Genomic DNA, 14,776 nt, shown 5'->3' with positions numbered 1-14,776 from the left:
TACTGGGATAACTCAGACCTGCTTCTCTCATGCTGACTGATTTCATCTCTATGGCCAGCTTCACAGTAGAGCATTGTGTACCCTGTACAACCAGGATCGCAATGGAGGGGAAGGCTAGCATTGGCCTCAATTCACTCAAAGGCAGTTCACTAAAACAATTGAGGTCGGTAAAATACAGCATTCGGTATTTTATAATTTTTTTCCAATTTCACTAAGATTTCTCGCATGCGATAGAGGTTTGGTAAAATTCAGAAAAAAACCATGCTTCAATTCACTTATGCTAGGCACACACCATACAATCGATTTTCCGATCCATTTCCATAGAAGTGGACGGAAATCGATCGAAGTTAAGATCGGACATGTTGGAAAAAAAATTGATCTGGCAGGTAAATCTAACAGAAAATTGTATGGTGTGTACCTAGCATTACAAGTCTGCATGAGCTGGTCTAATTCAGTCCAGTGCATCCCGAGCACCCCTTTAAATGTTTATCTATGCTAATTAGAGAGAGCTATTCTGCGTATTAGTATACTTATATGCACATCTAAAGAGATAAAGAAAATCCTTTTTAAATGTCTCCTGCTCTGCCGTTCTGAAGTCCCGCCCTCCAGAGTATCGGATCAGATGGGGTGAGAAGCAGGGCTGCGCGGCTCCTCTTATTGGCTGTCTACCACATCTGTCGACTTTTACCGCATGGATATCGTAAGTTGTCAGCTGGTCATCGCTAGAGATAAATACTGAACACTTTTACTTGATTTACCGGGGGGGGGGGGGGGGGGGGCGTTGGGGGCCCTAGGCACCTCTTAGTTTAATAGCAATCAGTGTGTGGTGGCTGGAGTGAGAGGGATGGGGGGGGCGCACTTTGGTTTCTCAGCCTTGGACACTGAAGGACCTTGTCCCGGCTCTGGTCCAATGCAGCGCACCGCAAACCCTTAGTGTGAACATAGCCTAAACATAGAGCCATATTTGCAAGGCAAATAAACAAGATGTCTGAAGATAACCATAGTAAAGCTACATACTCGCGTAGCCATTTATCGAACTATTTTTCCTGCGACTGATGATTTTTTGCACAATGAGCGATCATCTCCATTCCCCATGATCTCACAACATGGGCACTTGCACACAACTAGGCGAACGACTCTTTGTGATGTGCGGTGATAACGAGCGTCACGGCGGATCGGATATTTAAGATCCCAAACGACTCCTGCGCAAAGTGCCGCGACCGCGTGAACTCTCGTTTGCCCCCATAGTGTGCCGTCACGTGTCTCTGTGGGTGGGAAGATAGATCAGGGAACGCTCGTTCATCGGGCCGCGTCGCTGAGCGTTCCCCTGATCCATCTAGCAGTGAGTATGGGGCTTAACCTTTCAGGGATCTCTAGGAATGATCACTTATCATAACATTTTGCAGAAGAATACACTTCTGATCAATGGACAGTCTAATCATTCTGATCGAGTCTTTCTTCATTAATATTGGCAGTCCTATTGTTAGTTAACTGAGTAGAGAAATGTCTCAGGCTCCTTCACAAGCAGTCTGGAGTGAATGTTTCTCTCCCTCAGGCCGTAAATACACATGACAGGTAAAGTCTATAGAACTGAGTGGCTTTCTGACACATTCCCCAACATCAAATGTGAGTGGAGCACTAACCTCTACAAACATGAGGATTAGGGGGATTTACAGAGGAGAAAATGGAGGATAAACAGCATGATCTGGTAATGACTCATAACAATGTTGCCTACAATCTCTCAGCATCGTCAGCACTGTCTAGAGAAAGCATCAGCAATCACTGCAGTGCTAAATAGTGACATTCCCCAGGCTGAGCGCAGTGTTCTCATCAGAAGGATAATGACTCTCTTCAGGTAATTCTTCCCACTAACAACTAAAATCTATTCACATACCCACAGCCAGTATTTCCAGACTCTATCATGGTGCTGCTGGACAGAGAAATCAAACGTCTTATCCTTTTCAGTTTAATACAAATTAGCTAAATGAGCTAAATCAGGGGTGTCAAATTCAATCACGTAAGAGGCCAAAATCTAAATCATAGTCTAAGTCGCCGGCCAAATTTCATGGTTAGTTTGGTTGAAAAAAGACATTCATCCATCAAGTCCACCCACACAAAAAAAATTGTTTATTAAGATTTAACATTTTTTGAACTGTCTCAAATTAAGTGGCGTAACTATAGCGACCGTGGGAGGGCCTGGGAACCCACTCTTCCCCCCTTCTACAAAATAGCGGTTTAATATTTACCTGCGCTAGCGCAGTGTCGGGTCTCCTTTAATCTTCCACACAGACACATGCTCTATGCTGCATATCTCTGTCTCTGAATGTAGGTCACGTGATCGGGAGCTGGGGGTATGGAAGTATAGAGCGTGCTGCTGTTGTGAAGAACAGAAGAGACACAACATCGCTGGAGCAGATAAATAATGCTCTGCTCTGCAGCGCTACTCTGCTGTGTGGGGAGATAGTGCCGGGGAGTAATGGTGGGTAGGTTTCTGTGTTTTACTATCCACTGGTGTGGGGGCGTTGTCTCCAAGGAGGGGTCCTAGGGGTTGTTGCTGCACCCAGGTTTTAACCAGAAACAGTCATCTCCTGGATGGGTCCGCACAAAATGGCAAGGAGGGCCGCATTCAGCCCGCCGGCCTTGTGTTTGACACCAGTGAGCTAAATGCTTGTACTTATAACTATTTTCTTATTTGCAGTTTGTAAAGGTGGCCATACTCTGATCAGTTTTTTCCATTGATATCTGACCAATTGGATCATTTGATCGAATCTGCTCGAAATCAATGCCGCAAATTATTTCCGATTGATTTTCGGCCAAAACTGATTGAATCAGTCAATTGCTCCAGACAGAAGATATAGCTCGATTGGTGGTGGGTCAGAAGTGTCACAAGCCTTATGCTAGGTACACACGACACATTTTTAGGTTCAATAAATGAATTTGATAGATAATTTCCGACATGTCCGATATTACTTTTTATCGTTTTACCGCTCGATTTCTCATAGAAGTGAATGAAAATTGATTAGAAGGGGGCGTGGTTTGGCGCTGCTTGAAGATGGCCGCGTAAGAGACACTCTCCGCCACAGATCCGCTCTTTCACTCAGCCTCCGGCTAATATGAACACCACCAAAGCACCTAAGAAGTGCCAGACGAACCCTAAGAGCACCGGGAACACAGAGGTACCGGCATCTAAATCAATCCCGGAGATCTTTCGCCAACAGAAGTCCGGACAATCGGGGCCTACTAGTAGCAACATGGCGACGGTTCCTCCTAAGCCCAACGCTACGCAGCAAAACGAGCTTAGAGACTCACATATCCGCTCCGAGAAGGGAGTCCTGGACAGATTGAACACCATGCCAACAACTGAGATTATGCAGGCAATCGCCGCGGAAATCAAAGAAACCTTTACCGCAGCCATTATGGAACTGAAAGAGGACGTCACACAGATCAATAAACGTCTGCAGACAGTGGAATAAGAAGGGCAAAATACCAAACAACAGGTCAGTGATATGCAAAGTCATGCAGCTTATCAAGACTCCAGAATGTTAGACTTCCAGCAAAGGCTGGAAGATCTCGACAATAGGGGCAGGCGAAATAATATCAGAGTGAGGGGTCTGCCTGAATCCATCCCAAACGACCAGATTAAACCTGCTATCACCGCCATTTTTAATGGTCTGCTAGAAAGGCCTAAAGACACGCAGATAGATCTGGAAAGGGCGCACAGAGCTTTTAAACCTAGACGCAACGATGACGACCCACCAAGAGACGTTATTTGCTGCTTCGCAAGCTTCTCCCTCAAAGAAGAAATTATGAAAAAGGCAAGGGAACAAGAGGAGATTAAGTTTAACGATGCAGATATAAAGATGTTCCAAGACCTCTCTGCCATTACCCTCCAGAATAGGAGAGCGCTGAAACCTTTGCTGCAAATGCTCAGAGAGAGAAGCATTGCCTACCGCTGGAGATTCCCCTTCTGTTTGCACGCGACAAAAGGATCCATTAACGCTCTGCTACGTATCCCAGCAGATACGCCACACTTTTGCAAGATATTAGGTCTACCAAAAGTCCACCTACCAGAATGGCTCCCTGAAGGAGAAGATACGTCATCCTCTCAAGAGACAGGACCATCACACAGACCTCTGAACTCTGGAGACACCCGCAAAATGCCACCTAAGGGCTCTAGATTCTACGGTACAGGTCGGAGACGGAGATATAGCTCTACATCAGATACACAAAAAGACCACCTGAACGATACCCAACAAGATGATACTATTGAGCTCGAGGACGCACCGCCAGAGCCAGAGAACTCCTTCTCAACCTGACCGTGGTGGCACTTGTTCACCGGACAATCGCCCAGAGAACGCTCCTAGAGATTGCCTGGAAGTAAAAATACTGGATTTCGCTGCTCTTACGGTACAATGTTTCTGGCTGAGGAGCTGATAGCTAACTTTTCCCCTGTTTCTCCCTACCCCGCTCCCTCTCCCGTTTCCCTCCTTATAAGTCTATTAAGAAGTTAATATACCATATCATTTTAAAGGACACTACCTGCTTTAAGTTAGTCTTTGGACTGATAAACTGGCAAGTTTATACCAGGAAGCAAAAGATAATTTCATATGTTTTAGTTTAAGCTAACTGGTACTTTACATACGTATAAGATATCTTGCCTCCTAGCTATCACAGGCTCGCTTAAAGTATTTAAGGAAAATTGATTAGAAAAGATAAGTGAATTGAGCGGGAAATCGAGCGGAAAACAAATCAAAAATCGATTAAAAAAACGTATCATGTGTACCTAGCATTAGACATGGTTCACAATGGCATAAAGAACATTCAGTTTACGGAATGGATCTGAATGGATGCATAAGGATCCTATGCAAAGCTATAGAATCCGTTCATAACAGTTCATTCAGAATGGATCTGTTTGTTTTGTTTCCAACAAACAGAATGCAAGTTTGGATAATCTGCGATAATTCCGAATGGGCTGGATGAAGCAAATACCAATGACTATACTAAGGGCCTGAACCCACTAATGCAGTTGTGTCCACATTTCAGCTACACATCAATGCCACAGATGCTTAAAAGTGGACACAACTGCGTTAGTGGACTCAGCCCTGAGGGGGTAAAGACTGGGAATGGAAAACACAGATGAAAAACCAATGTAACAAACTGATCTGTTTGAAACTAAAAAGGGACCCGATTTTACAGTATCCGTTTTTCATGTGTGCATAAATCTGTACATTTCCAGTCCAGTCCAGTCAGTTTTCTATCAGTTTTACCTGACAGGATTGGAACTGTACACCTTTTTTGTGTAAACACACCCATAGTAAACTGATACAAAACTGACAGGATTGGACATGTACCCCTTTTATGTGTGAACCAAGCCATAGAAAACTCATACAAAACTGATGCAAAACTGACAGGACAGGACTGGACCGGACATGTACAGATTTTAGCGATGCCACTGCAACTGTATATTGTTGCAAGCTGTGTAATATTGGAGCTGGGAATAGTGGTTGGGGTGTGGATCTAATTACAGTCCTATATGAATATCTATTGGTCATCCAATGACTCAGAGGCCGATGTTGTGAAGCAGAGGAAAACCTCACTCCAGGCCTAGTCTGACCCATTGGGTTTCCATGGAAATGCTCTACTTGGCTCAGAGTCTGACCTGCTTGGAAGGGAAAATGAAATGACTTTGGAGTTGTTTGCATCATGTCTCACCATCAGTCACTGGCCTCTTCTCATCTTCTCCCACATCTCACACACTCTACCCCATGTTTACAGATCATGGAGCCAGTTCCCGGTACAGATCACACATGGGATCCAGCAAGTCTGCTTTCCTCATCAGTTGATCAAGCTTACAAGTATTTTTGACTATTTATACTAAATCCAGACAATATTTCACAACCTGAATTTCTCCCGGTTAAACTAGGAATAACCTTCTGATGATTTCCAGTTCCCAAATTACTCTGACATTTGTATTCTTGCCTCAGTCCAGAAACATATCGCTTTGCTTCAACTAAAGTGAGGTGTGGTCTGTTAGTCACAGTGATTTCCTCAGAAACGTTCTTCTGGACATAACGATAAACATCTCTGTAGATTATACTGTAAACGAGAACTTATTTTGCTATCTTTCACAACATCTTCCTCAGATACACTGCCCTGTGCTGTAAGCATTAAAAATAGCAAGGAACTAGCAGTTTGTTGTTAAAATTTTTTATTTTTATTTTATGTTGACCAAACCCACATATTTTCTATCAAAGGGTATTTCCAGGTTTCTTATGAAATTCAATTTCCCGTTCTAATGTAAAATTCCTTTCTCAGCTTCTGCAATTCTATTATTATTATTATTATTATTATTATCGTGTATTTAGCACTGACATCTTCCCCAGTGTTTCAATGCTGGAACGAGGGGAGCAAGAGAGGAGAGGGAAGGCTCTATTGGGTCCATAGGTAAGTATCTGACCTTTTTTTTTTATTTAGTCACTTGACATTTACATTAAAGTGCACCCAAGCCGAAGCTCGACTACACAAAATTAGACACTTACCTAAAGAAAGGGAAGCCTCAGGATCCTATTGAGGCTTCCCTCTGTAGTCTGCTATCCCCCACTGCTGAGCAGGGCCCCCTCAAAGATTAACAACAAGGCATTGTTGCTAATCCTATCAGGGCCGTGCAGCACCTCTTCCGCATTCATGGCCGCATAGTAGCTTACTGAGCCCGCCTGCACATGCACAGTACGCCGTGAGCTCTGCTACTGCACATACGTGGGCAAGCTTCTAATGCGCGGTTATGAATGCGGAAAAGGAGCCGCGTGGCCAGGATGTGGAGGGGGTCCGCACTCACCAACGGGGGGCTTCTGACAACTGAGGGAAGCCTCATTAGGATCCTAAGGCTTCCCTCTATTCATGGTAAGTATCTGTTTTTGAACCCGAGCTTCAGCTTGGGTTCGCTTTATATCACAGACATAACAAGAAAACTAGTTGTAGTGCAAATAATAAACTCAGGAGAAATCTGCAGTGTGAAGTCCGTCATTGTTCTTGGCTAGTGCCAGATACTATACCTCCCTAGCACGTATTATAGGGAATGTCAGCTATACAATAAAGTCCCTTTGCATGAAAGCCCACAGCGGTTTAGTGGTTAGCAGTGTTCTCCTGAATCAGTGGGGTCCTGGATTCAGTGCCCACCAGGGAGGTTATCTGTCTGGTGCGCTGACGGTTGTTTGTCAGGGCCTATTCATTGTCCCATAACAACCCCATAACATGCCAGAAGATTACTGAGTGTCCTTCCAACAATAGCCCAGACAACTATGAAGCTTTTGTAAGATACGATCCTGAGCCTCCGGGATCAGACATCCCCCCCATCCACAAGCACAAGTCACTGAAGTGCTGGCACTAATGAACAACCTTAGAAACGTAGCTGCCAGATGAGTCATAGAAACTGCCTGTGCATGTAACTGAACTAAGGCAAAACCTCAATTACAGTGAAAGTACATAGTTACTGGTGTTTATATGCCAGTGTGGTGCATAAATAAAAAGTATGTTTTCTTCCTTTTCTGTGCGTGTGTATTTGGGCTGTAAAAATGCTGAGTGACCTCTAGGCAAAGGCTGCACGGGTCATTTTCAGGCACACTGTAAAGGTGGCCACAGATTTATAGATTGCCATCTAATGTGGGACCTATTTCTTCCACACACTGCACATCGATTTTCAACAGGTTTCAGGATAAACAAGGCAAGATGAGTAAAGAACACAAGGACTAGAAGGAATTCTGATATGCAATACATTATAGATAATGTAACAGTGACACCTGTGGGCTGGAGGAAGGAACACCACACAAATGTTAGGTTTAATCACCTACCAAGCTACCAAAACCGGTAAAAAGGGTGCCCGCGGCGCTTTTGAAAGAAGGGTGCCACAATAAGTGCCAATCATAAAAGCCCCAATTAGCAGAAATAGGCGGAAATTTATCAGGGCTGTCTGCTATGCAAATTGCGGATATTTATAGCTGCAATTTGAAATAGAGGTGCCCGCTAAATTTCTACCTATTGGCATTAATTGTAGCTTTGCGGCAGGTATTTTAATGTTAGGAATGTAGAGAGGGCTTTAGGGGATAAGGTTTGGCCCCACGGGGGAATGAGGGGGAGTTAAGGGTTAGGGCACCACATGGGGAAGGGGGATTAAGGGTAGTTAGGCATTGGTAGAGGGAAGCTTAAGGGTTAGGCATCGGTAGAGGGAGGGTTGAGGGTTAGTTATTGGTAACGGGAGGGTTCTGTGTAAGAGTAGGGGTAGGTTAGGTCATAGTAAAATATCTGTAAAGATTACCAATATTTTATTATTGCAATGAAGTAGTAGAATATCAGTAATTTTACTATTATTCCACTAGCAGCAATACCCGGCGCCATTTTTTTTTTACAGGTGCCTTTATTACATTCACACCAAGCTTTTTATGTAGCGAAACTACCATGGATGTGCAACCATTAATAAGGAATTTTACTTGTTATTGCTCTTTAGACACAACACGTATTAAAATATCTGAAATATTGTGAACAATAAACATTAACCCCTAACATTTAGTGCTACATGGGGTGCTACCTGATGGATTACAATAATTAGAGGCAACACTCAGAACTTTCTCTTTAACTCAGGTAAATATAGTCATTGGGAAATTTTCTCTTCAGGCTCAGCTCTTGAACTTCTAGTGTTCTAGGAATGTGGCATTCCTAGAACACTAGAAGTTCAAGAGCTGAGCCTGATTTATGTCAGTCAACTGAGCTCATCAACATCCACCTAACCATGATGTCTTCATATAGAGATGTGAAAAGGTGAGTCCACAGGAAACAAAACAGCTGTAACACACAGATAATATGAGCTTCGAGCCAATGGTTCTGTGTCATCCCATTTAGGCTGCAGCATGGCACGAGACAGGGGTGTCCCTTGTCTCCATTACTATTTGCAATCGCCATTGAGCCACGCGTATTTGGGGTTCTCCTCACATCTCTGGTTTTCAATATGGCAATTTTGAGGAAAAAAAATCTTGCTTTATGCGAATGATGCATTGCTTTATTTGGCAAATACACAGTCCTCGTTAGCAGCTGCCATTGATCTGCTTAATACATTTAAAGGATACTCCGGTCTTTATGTGAATTGGGGAATATGAGTTTCAGAATTGCAGACTTTAGGGTTTAGCTTTTGTTATGCAATCAGAGCATATATGAAATGGCTGAAACAACGGTTTGCACAGCTGGTCTAGCGTGTGGAAAGATGTCCTTTAGTCCACTCCACTTAATGATCTTCCACCGGTAACACCGGACTTCTCTATATTTTCAAGAAGCCATTTTCTGAGGCACTGGGTGCACTGATGGCCCTGCTTATCTGATATAGTCTGAAGGGTGTACAGTATCTCCATGCTACAGTTATGAATAGATCAGTGCAGCCAGCATTATCAACCAAAATATGAGTAGGGATTGTTTATTAAAAAAAACAACATTAGACATTAGGGTAATTAGAAATGCTTGTCTTTCATTTATCTCAGGTTTCCTTAACCACCTTAGCGGTATGGACGAGCTCAGCTCGTCCATTACCGCCAGAGGGTGCCACTCAGGCCCTGCTGGGCTGATTTTGATCAAATAAAAAGCAGCACACGCAGCCGGCACTTTGCCAGCCGCGTGTGCTGCCTGATCGCCGATCCGCCGCGTGCAGCGGCGAAAGAGGGTCCCCCCAGCCGCCCGAGCCCTGCGCAGCCGGAACAAATAGTTCCGGCCAGCGCTAAGGGCTGGATCGGAGGCGGCTGACGTCAGGACGTCACTCCGCTCGTCGCCATGGCGACGAGGAAAGCCAAACAAGGAAGGCTGCTCATTGCAGCCTTCCTTGTTAATTCTGATCGCCAGTGGCGATCGGAATTATGCTTCAGGAGCGCACCCTAGTGGGCTTTCATGCAGCCAACTTTCAGTTGGCTGCATGAAATAGTTTTTTTTTAATTTAAAAAAAAACCCTCCCGCAGCCGCCCTGGCGATCTCAATAGAACACCAGGGTGGTTGAAGGTAAGTCAGGCATGGATCAGCTTTTCAGCTCCACTTTCAACAGCAGTCCCAAAAAAGATGTGCAGACAAGGGTCTGTGCCATGCAACTTGTACTGTTTTATAGAGAAGAGCATGAGGTCACTGTGTGACCCTGCCCTAAAAATATACACCAGGAGGTCACTGGCCATCGTAGACAAATTATCTCAATTTAAAATCTCAAATCACCAACATCTTCCGCAGTGCTGTACAGAGTATATTGTCTTGTCACTTAACTGTCCCTCTCCACTCCTCCCATCGCTCCACCAGGGCGGCTCCCCTCCACTGGCTTCCTATCCAGTCCAGAATCAGATTCAAGATATTGTGTCTGACCTACAAATCCGTCCACAAAACCTGTCCAACCTACATTTCTGATCTTACTCAGAGATACACACCAAGCCGCTCACTCCGCTCCTCCAATGAACTTCGCCTGACCGTCCCCTGCATCACCCAGTCCCATGCACGCCTCCAGGACTTTTCAAGAGCAGCTCCAACACTATGGAACTCCCTACCTCCACCCATTAGGGCAGTCCCCTCCTTCAACACCTTCAAGAAGGCCCTCAAAACTCACCTTTTCACTCTGGCCTACCACCCCTCACAATTGCTCTAAACCCACAGCTGAACTCTGGTCCCCCTACCTCTCGTGTCCCTACCTCTCCCTCTAGATTGTAAGCCTTTGGGCAGGGTCCTCCTTTTGTGTCCTACCTGATCATGCACCTCCATTACTGTAAACCCATGCTATGCATTTGAGTGAACCTAACTTGCCTAATCTCCATGCTCCCATCCAAAGACTGACTAAGCATTACCTTGTTCTCATACTGTGCTGTGTGATCTGGTCTTTCTTGTATTCCTGTACTGTCATATTGCGGTTTGTCACCCCTAAATATTGTCTGTAACCTAAACTAATGTCCAGTGCTGCGTAATATGTTAGCGCTTTAAAGATACAATAAATACATAAATAAATAATAATTTAGGTGGAAGTCAGTTAACTTATCTGTAGGTTTTGTGTATATGGGAGGAAACTGGAGTGCCCAGAGGAAACCCACACAGACACGGGGAGCACATACAAACTCCATACAGATGTTGCCCTGGCTGGGAATTGAACCAGGGATCCTGCGCTGCAAGGCGAGAACCCCAGCACTCCAATCAAATTTTCTCTTTGACTTATTCAGAATCTGGTCAAATTGGATTGGCTCTCGGCAATACAGATAGTTATAATACAAGGAAGCTTATGAGTTTTTTGCAGTGTGTGCTCTATGATATATTGTGCTCACATACCTTCAGCATAGTGGTAGTTCTGCTGGAGTTTCTGCAGTCCCCGGTGGTGTTTGTGCTTTGTTAGCTGGCTGTTGTTCTTGCACACTTGAAGCAGCTGCAGAGAGATGAGAGGGAAACATAACTGAGGGGTTAGTCAGCAGTGTGAGGGAAAAGACATGGAAAGAGGGGGAGGAGGGAGACAGGGCCTGCAGGACCAGAACATGAGAGTAGAGAGGGAATTCATCAGGGGAAGTTATAGAGACATAAAGAAGAAGGTGACTGAGCACACAAAGCAAAGATGGGAAACAGTTCATCATGAAGACAACACAGGACGTTTGTAATGGGAGTGTGGTAACAAGTACAAGAAAACTAGGAATAGAAATGAACAAAGTTAATGCAAGATCTCTCCCTGTTGGTATCTATAGAACTAAAGGGCAGACGTAATATGCATGGCGTGGACACAGTGCTGCGTGCGCATGTTACAACTGCCGCCTACTGCGCTCATGGCAATGCACGTGCATGAGGCAAGTGTGCTTGTGCAATGGGAGCTCTGCGGCGGGCGTGGACAGCAGGGGTAGGAGGGGGTCATGCAGCTGGGGGTCACACAGTGGATTCTTAAAAAGAATCAGAGGATTACTCTTTGTATATAAATAAATACACAATATACTCTTTGTATATATAAAAAAAACCTGAATCTTATGTTGTACATATGGGCCTAGTTTACACTGCCGGCTTCGTAGTGCCATGATGCCATATTTTAATGCTTCACAATGTTTCATGTGGAAAATCTCCATTGTGCTGATTCGCCAGTATAAATAAGATGGATTGTAGGACTTCACGTCTGAGGGCTGTCAAGTAAAATCCCATCACTTGCAGGGAAGGGATACAAGACAAAAAAAAAATCAAACCCCTCCATTGAAATATCAATTTGCCTTCGTATAGTGGTATCAGGTATTAAAATGCCTGGAATCAATGTCTGTAAAACTTTTAGCAACAGTACAATAAATGTGTGTTGTTTATACATCTGGCCTGTAGGTGTCACTGTTCTATTTGAACTACTGAGTAGGATGATCAGACTGTGGGTAATTGGTTCCTGTTCTGCCAGTCTAGAAACAGGAGAGAAGACACTACTGTATTTTTCAGACTATAGGACGCTCCTGACCATAAGACGCACCTAGGTTTAGAAGACAAAAAACAGGGGGAAAAATATATACTAAACCTGGTGGATCCATCATGAAGCATCCATTATGAAGTATGCCCACTTTGTACCTCATGCTCCCTTGTACCTCTTGTGTCTCCCTGTGTCCTCCTCTGCCCCCCTTGTGTCCTCCTGTCACACAGAGGCATGCTCATAGGGGACACAGGAGTCCTGTGTCCCCTATGAGCATGCCTCTGTCCTCCTTGTGTCCTCCTCTATGCCCGTTTGTGTCCCCGTCCCCCTCTGCACGGGCACAGTACAGGGAGTCCCCTACATTGCGGCGGGTTGGAGGTTCGTATTGGCAGGCCTTCACAAGTCAGGAGCTCCCTGCATTTGGACTATAAGATGCAGTGTTTTTTCCCCACTTCTGGGGTAAAAAAAAATACAGTACTTAACAGGAGAGAAGATAGTACGAAATCCTCTAAATAAACCTAGTATCTGCCTCCGTGACTACCGAACACAACAAAATGCTTGAAAATCTCTGTGTGTGCTTTTCCAATCACTTAAAAATAGTCCATGTAAACAAATTCAAAGAACCCAACTCTTTGGTCCCTTTGAGCCCCTTATATTTTCCTATTGGTTCTGGGTCACCATGAGCTGTCTGCAAATTCTAAACTTTCTGCTGTCTGAAGCAAACTTTAGAGGATGCCCTGCTACCCAACCTCCCACCCTTGACGTATATCTATATATCTATATCTATATCTATATATATATATATATATATATATATATATATATATATACCGGTATATATATAATCACCATTGCCAGTCAGAGGGGACGCAAGGGCCAAAGGGCGAAGGCGCTGGTACCAAATTGGTGAATCACAGCCTCCCATTGCTCCTTTTGCTAACTGGTGCCGATGGTCTTGTGGGTAGGTGCACTGCACCATCATTGGGCCAATCACTGCACTCGATCAGAAGCAGTGACCTACATGCCCTATGATATCAAAGGGAAGGGCGACAGGTGCCACCAGTCAAATGAGGATGGGGATTCGGGGATGCATAGAAAGGTAGTGTGTGTGCCAGTAAGGCGACCCTCATAGTTACACCCCTGGTCATGCACCCAAAGTACTTGAGAGTTGGTGGTTTCACTGATACTGTGGCTGGATAGTGTACTGGCTAAGGGCTCTGCCTCTGACACAGGAGACCTGAGACCAAATCTTGTTCAGTAAGCCAGCACCTAGTGAGGAGTTTCTTGGGCAAGACTCCCTAACACTGCTACTGCCTACTGAGTGCGCTCTTGTGGCTGCCTCGCAAGCGCTTTGAGTCCGACAGGAGAAAGGTGCTATACAAAAATTGCAATTATTATTATTATACTGGGTGCTAGGTCCATACATGTTCAGGAAAGGATGAGATTTTTGCAGCTCAAATGCTTTGAGTCCGTCAGGAGCTATACAAAGCGCTATACAAATACTGGAATTACTATTATTATTATTTACAATACCATTGCTGTAAAGTTAACAATGGATACAGTGTATGTGTTTTTAATCTGAAGCAACACTGCAGTCTACTCATTCTCTGAGGAATGCGTCAATCAGGACGGCTTTTTACCAATTAGTCGCTATGGTTTTACTAAATATAAAAGCAATGCTGGGGGTAAAGCCGGCGGCGATGGGAAAATTCTGAAGTATGCAGCGTGTCTAACCCGTGATTATTAATAAAATATTTTCTGTACATTTCATCTTCCCTACCGAGACATAAGAAAACCATTAATATTGCTTGTGGACACGCAATACTAGGGATCAGAGGTTAAAGTTAATAAACCAACCAAGTGATTGAGGCTGTATGACATGAGGTAATTTGCCTGCGCAAGCTGCTTTGTCTGACTGCAGTGACTCCCCCATGAGAATACTGCATGTTTACATGGGTTTAATTGCTTTCCGATGTTGTGTTCTGGAAGAACAAAGTTCCGTTTTATTACTAAACTATTACTAAACCAGTGTTTTGACACAAAGGCTGATCTATTAATAAGAGCTCCCAGACAGTGATTTCTGCCGCTTACCAAATGTTCATCCTTTTCTATTTATCTCCATGGACAAGAAGTATAGAAATGATTCATGATGGCCATAATCTGCTAAGTACGAATGAAATTTTGCCTAATTTTTCTCAATTCATGGACATTTAAATTATTTTGGGTAATCCATTTGTAGTTTTACGTAATTACATGACATTTCACGTCATTTTGTGCTGAATTTAGCAGTTAATAGCAAAGCCCCTATACAGGCTGCTGTCACCAAAATGGCTACATATGTTAAGGGGAAGAGTGAAAACAAGT

At 44.1% G+C, this 14,776-nt stretch overlaps 1 protein-coding gene across 5 annotated transcripts in view; it reads right to left on the bottom strand.

Moving 5' to 3' along the window:
- PLAT (plasminogen activator, tissue type) overlaps positions 1 to 14,776 on the bottom strand; it is a 125,010-nt gene that overhangs the window by 34,182 nt on the left and 76,052 nt on the right. For 3 of the 5 annotated variants that reach the window (XM_068274639.1, XM_068274637.1, XM_068274638.1), the window contains exon 2: positions 11,323 to 11,416. The exons of 1 other annotated variant lie outside the window; for it this stretch is intronic. In XM_068274639.1, the coding sequence (XP_068130740.1) occupies positions 11,323 to 11,331 (9 nt within the window). In that variant the 5' untranslated portion in view covers positions 11,332 to 11,416. Of the gene's footprint in view, positions 1 to 5,712; positions 5,928 to 11,322; positions 11,417 to 14,776 lie in introns of those variants that run through there. One more of the 5 variants, XM_068274640.1, reaches the window with a different exon arrangement.

The sequence above is a fragment of the Hyperolius riggenbachi genome, chromosome 3 (genome assembly GCF_040937935.1).
Source record: "Hyperolius riggenbachi isolate aHypRig1 chromosome 3, aHypRig1.pri, whole genome shotgun sequence".
NCBI lineage: Eukaryota > Metazoa > Chordata > Amphibia > Anura > Hyperoliidae > Hyperolius > Hyperolius riggenbachi.
Note: the sequence above shows the minus strand (reverse complement) of the source record. Positions and strands in the feature narration are given on the sequence as shown.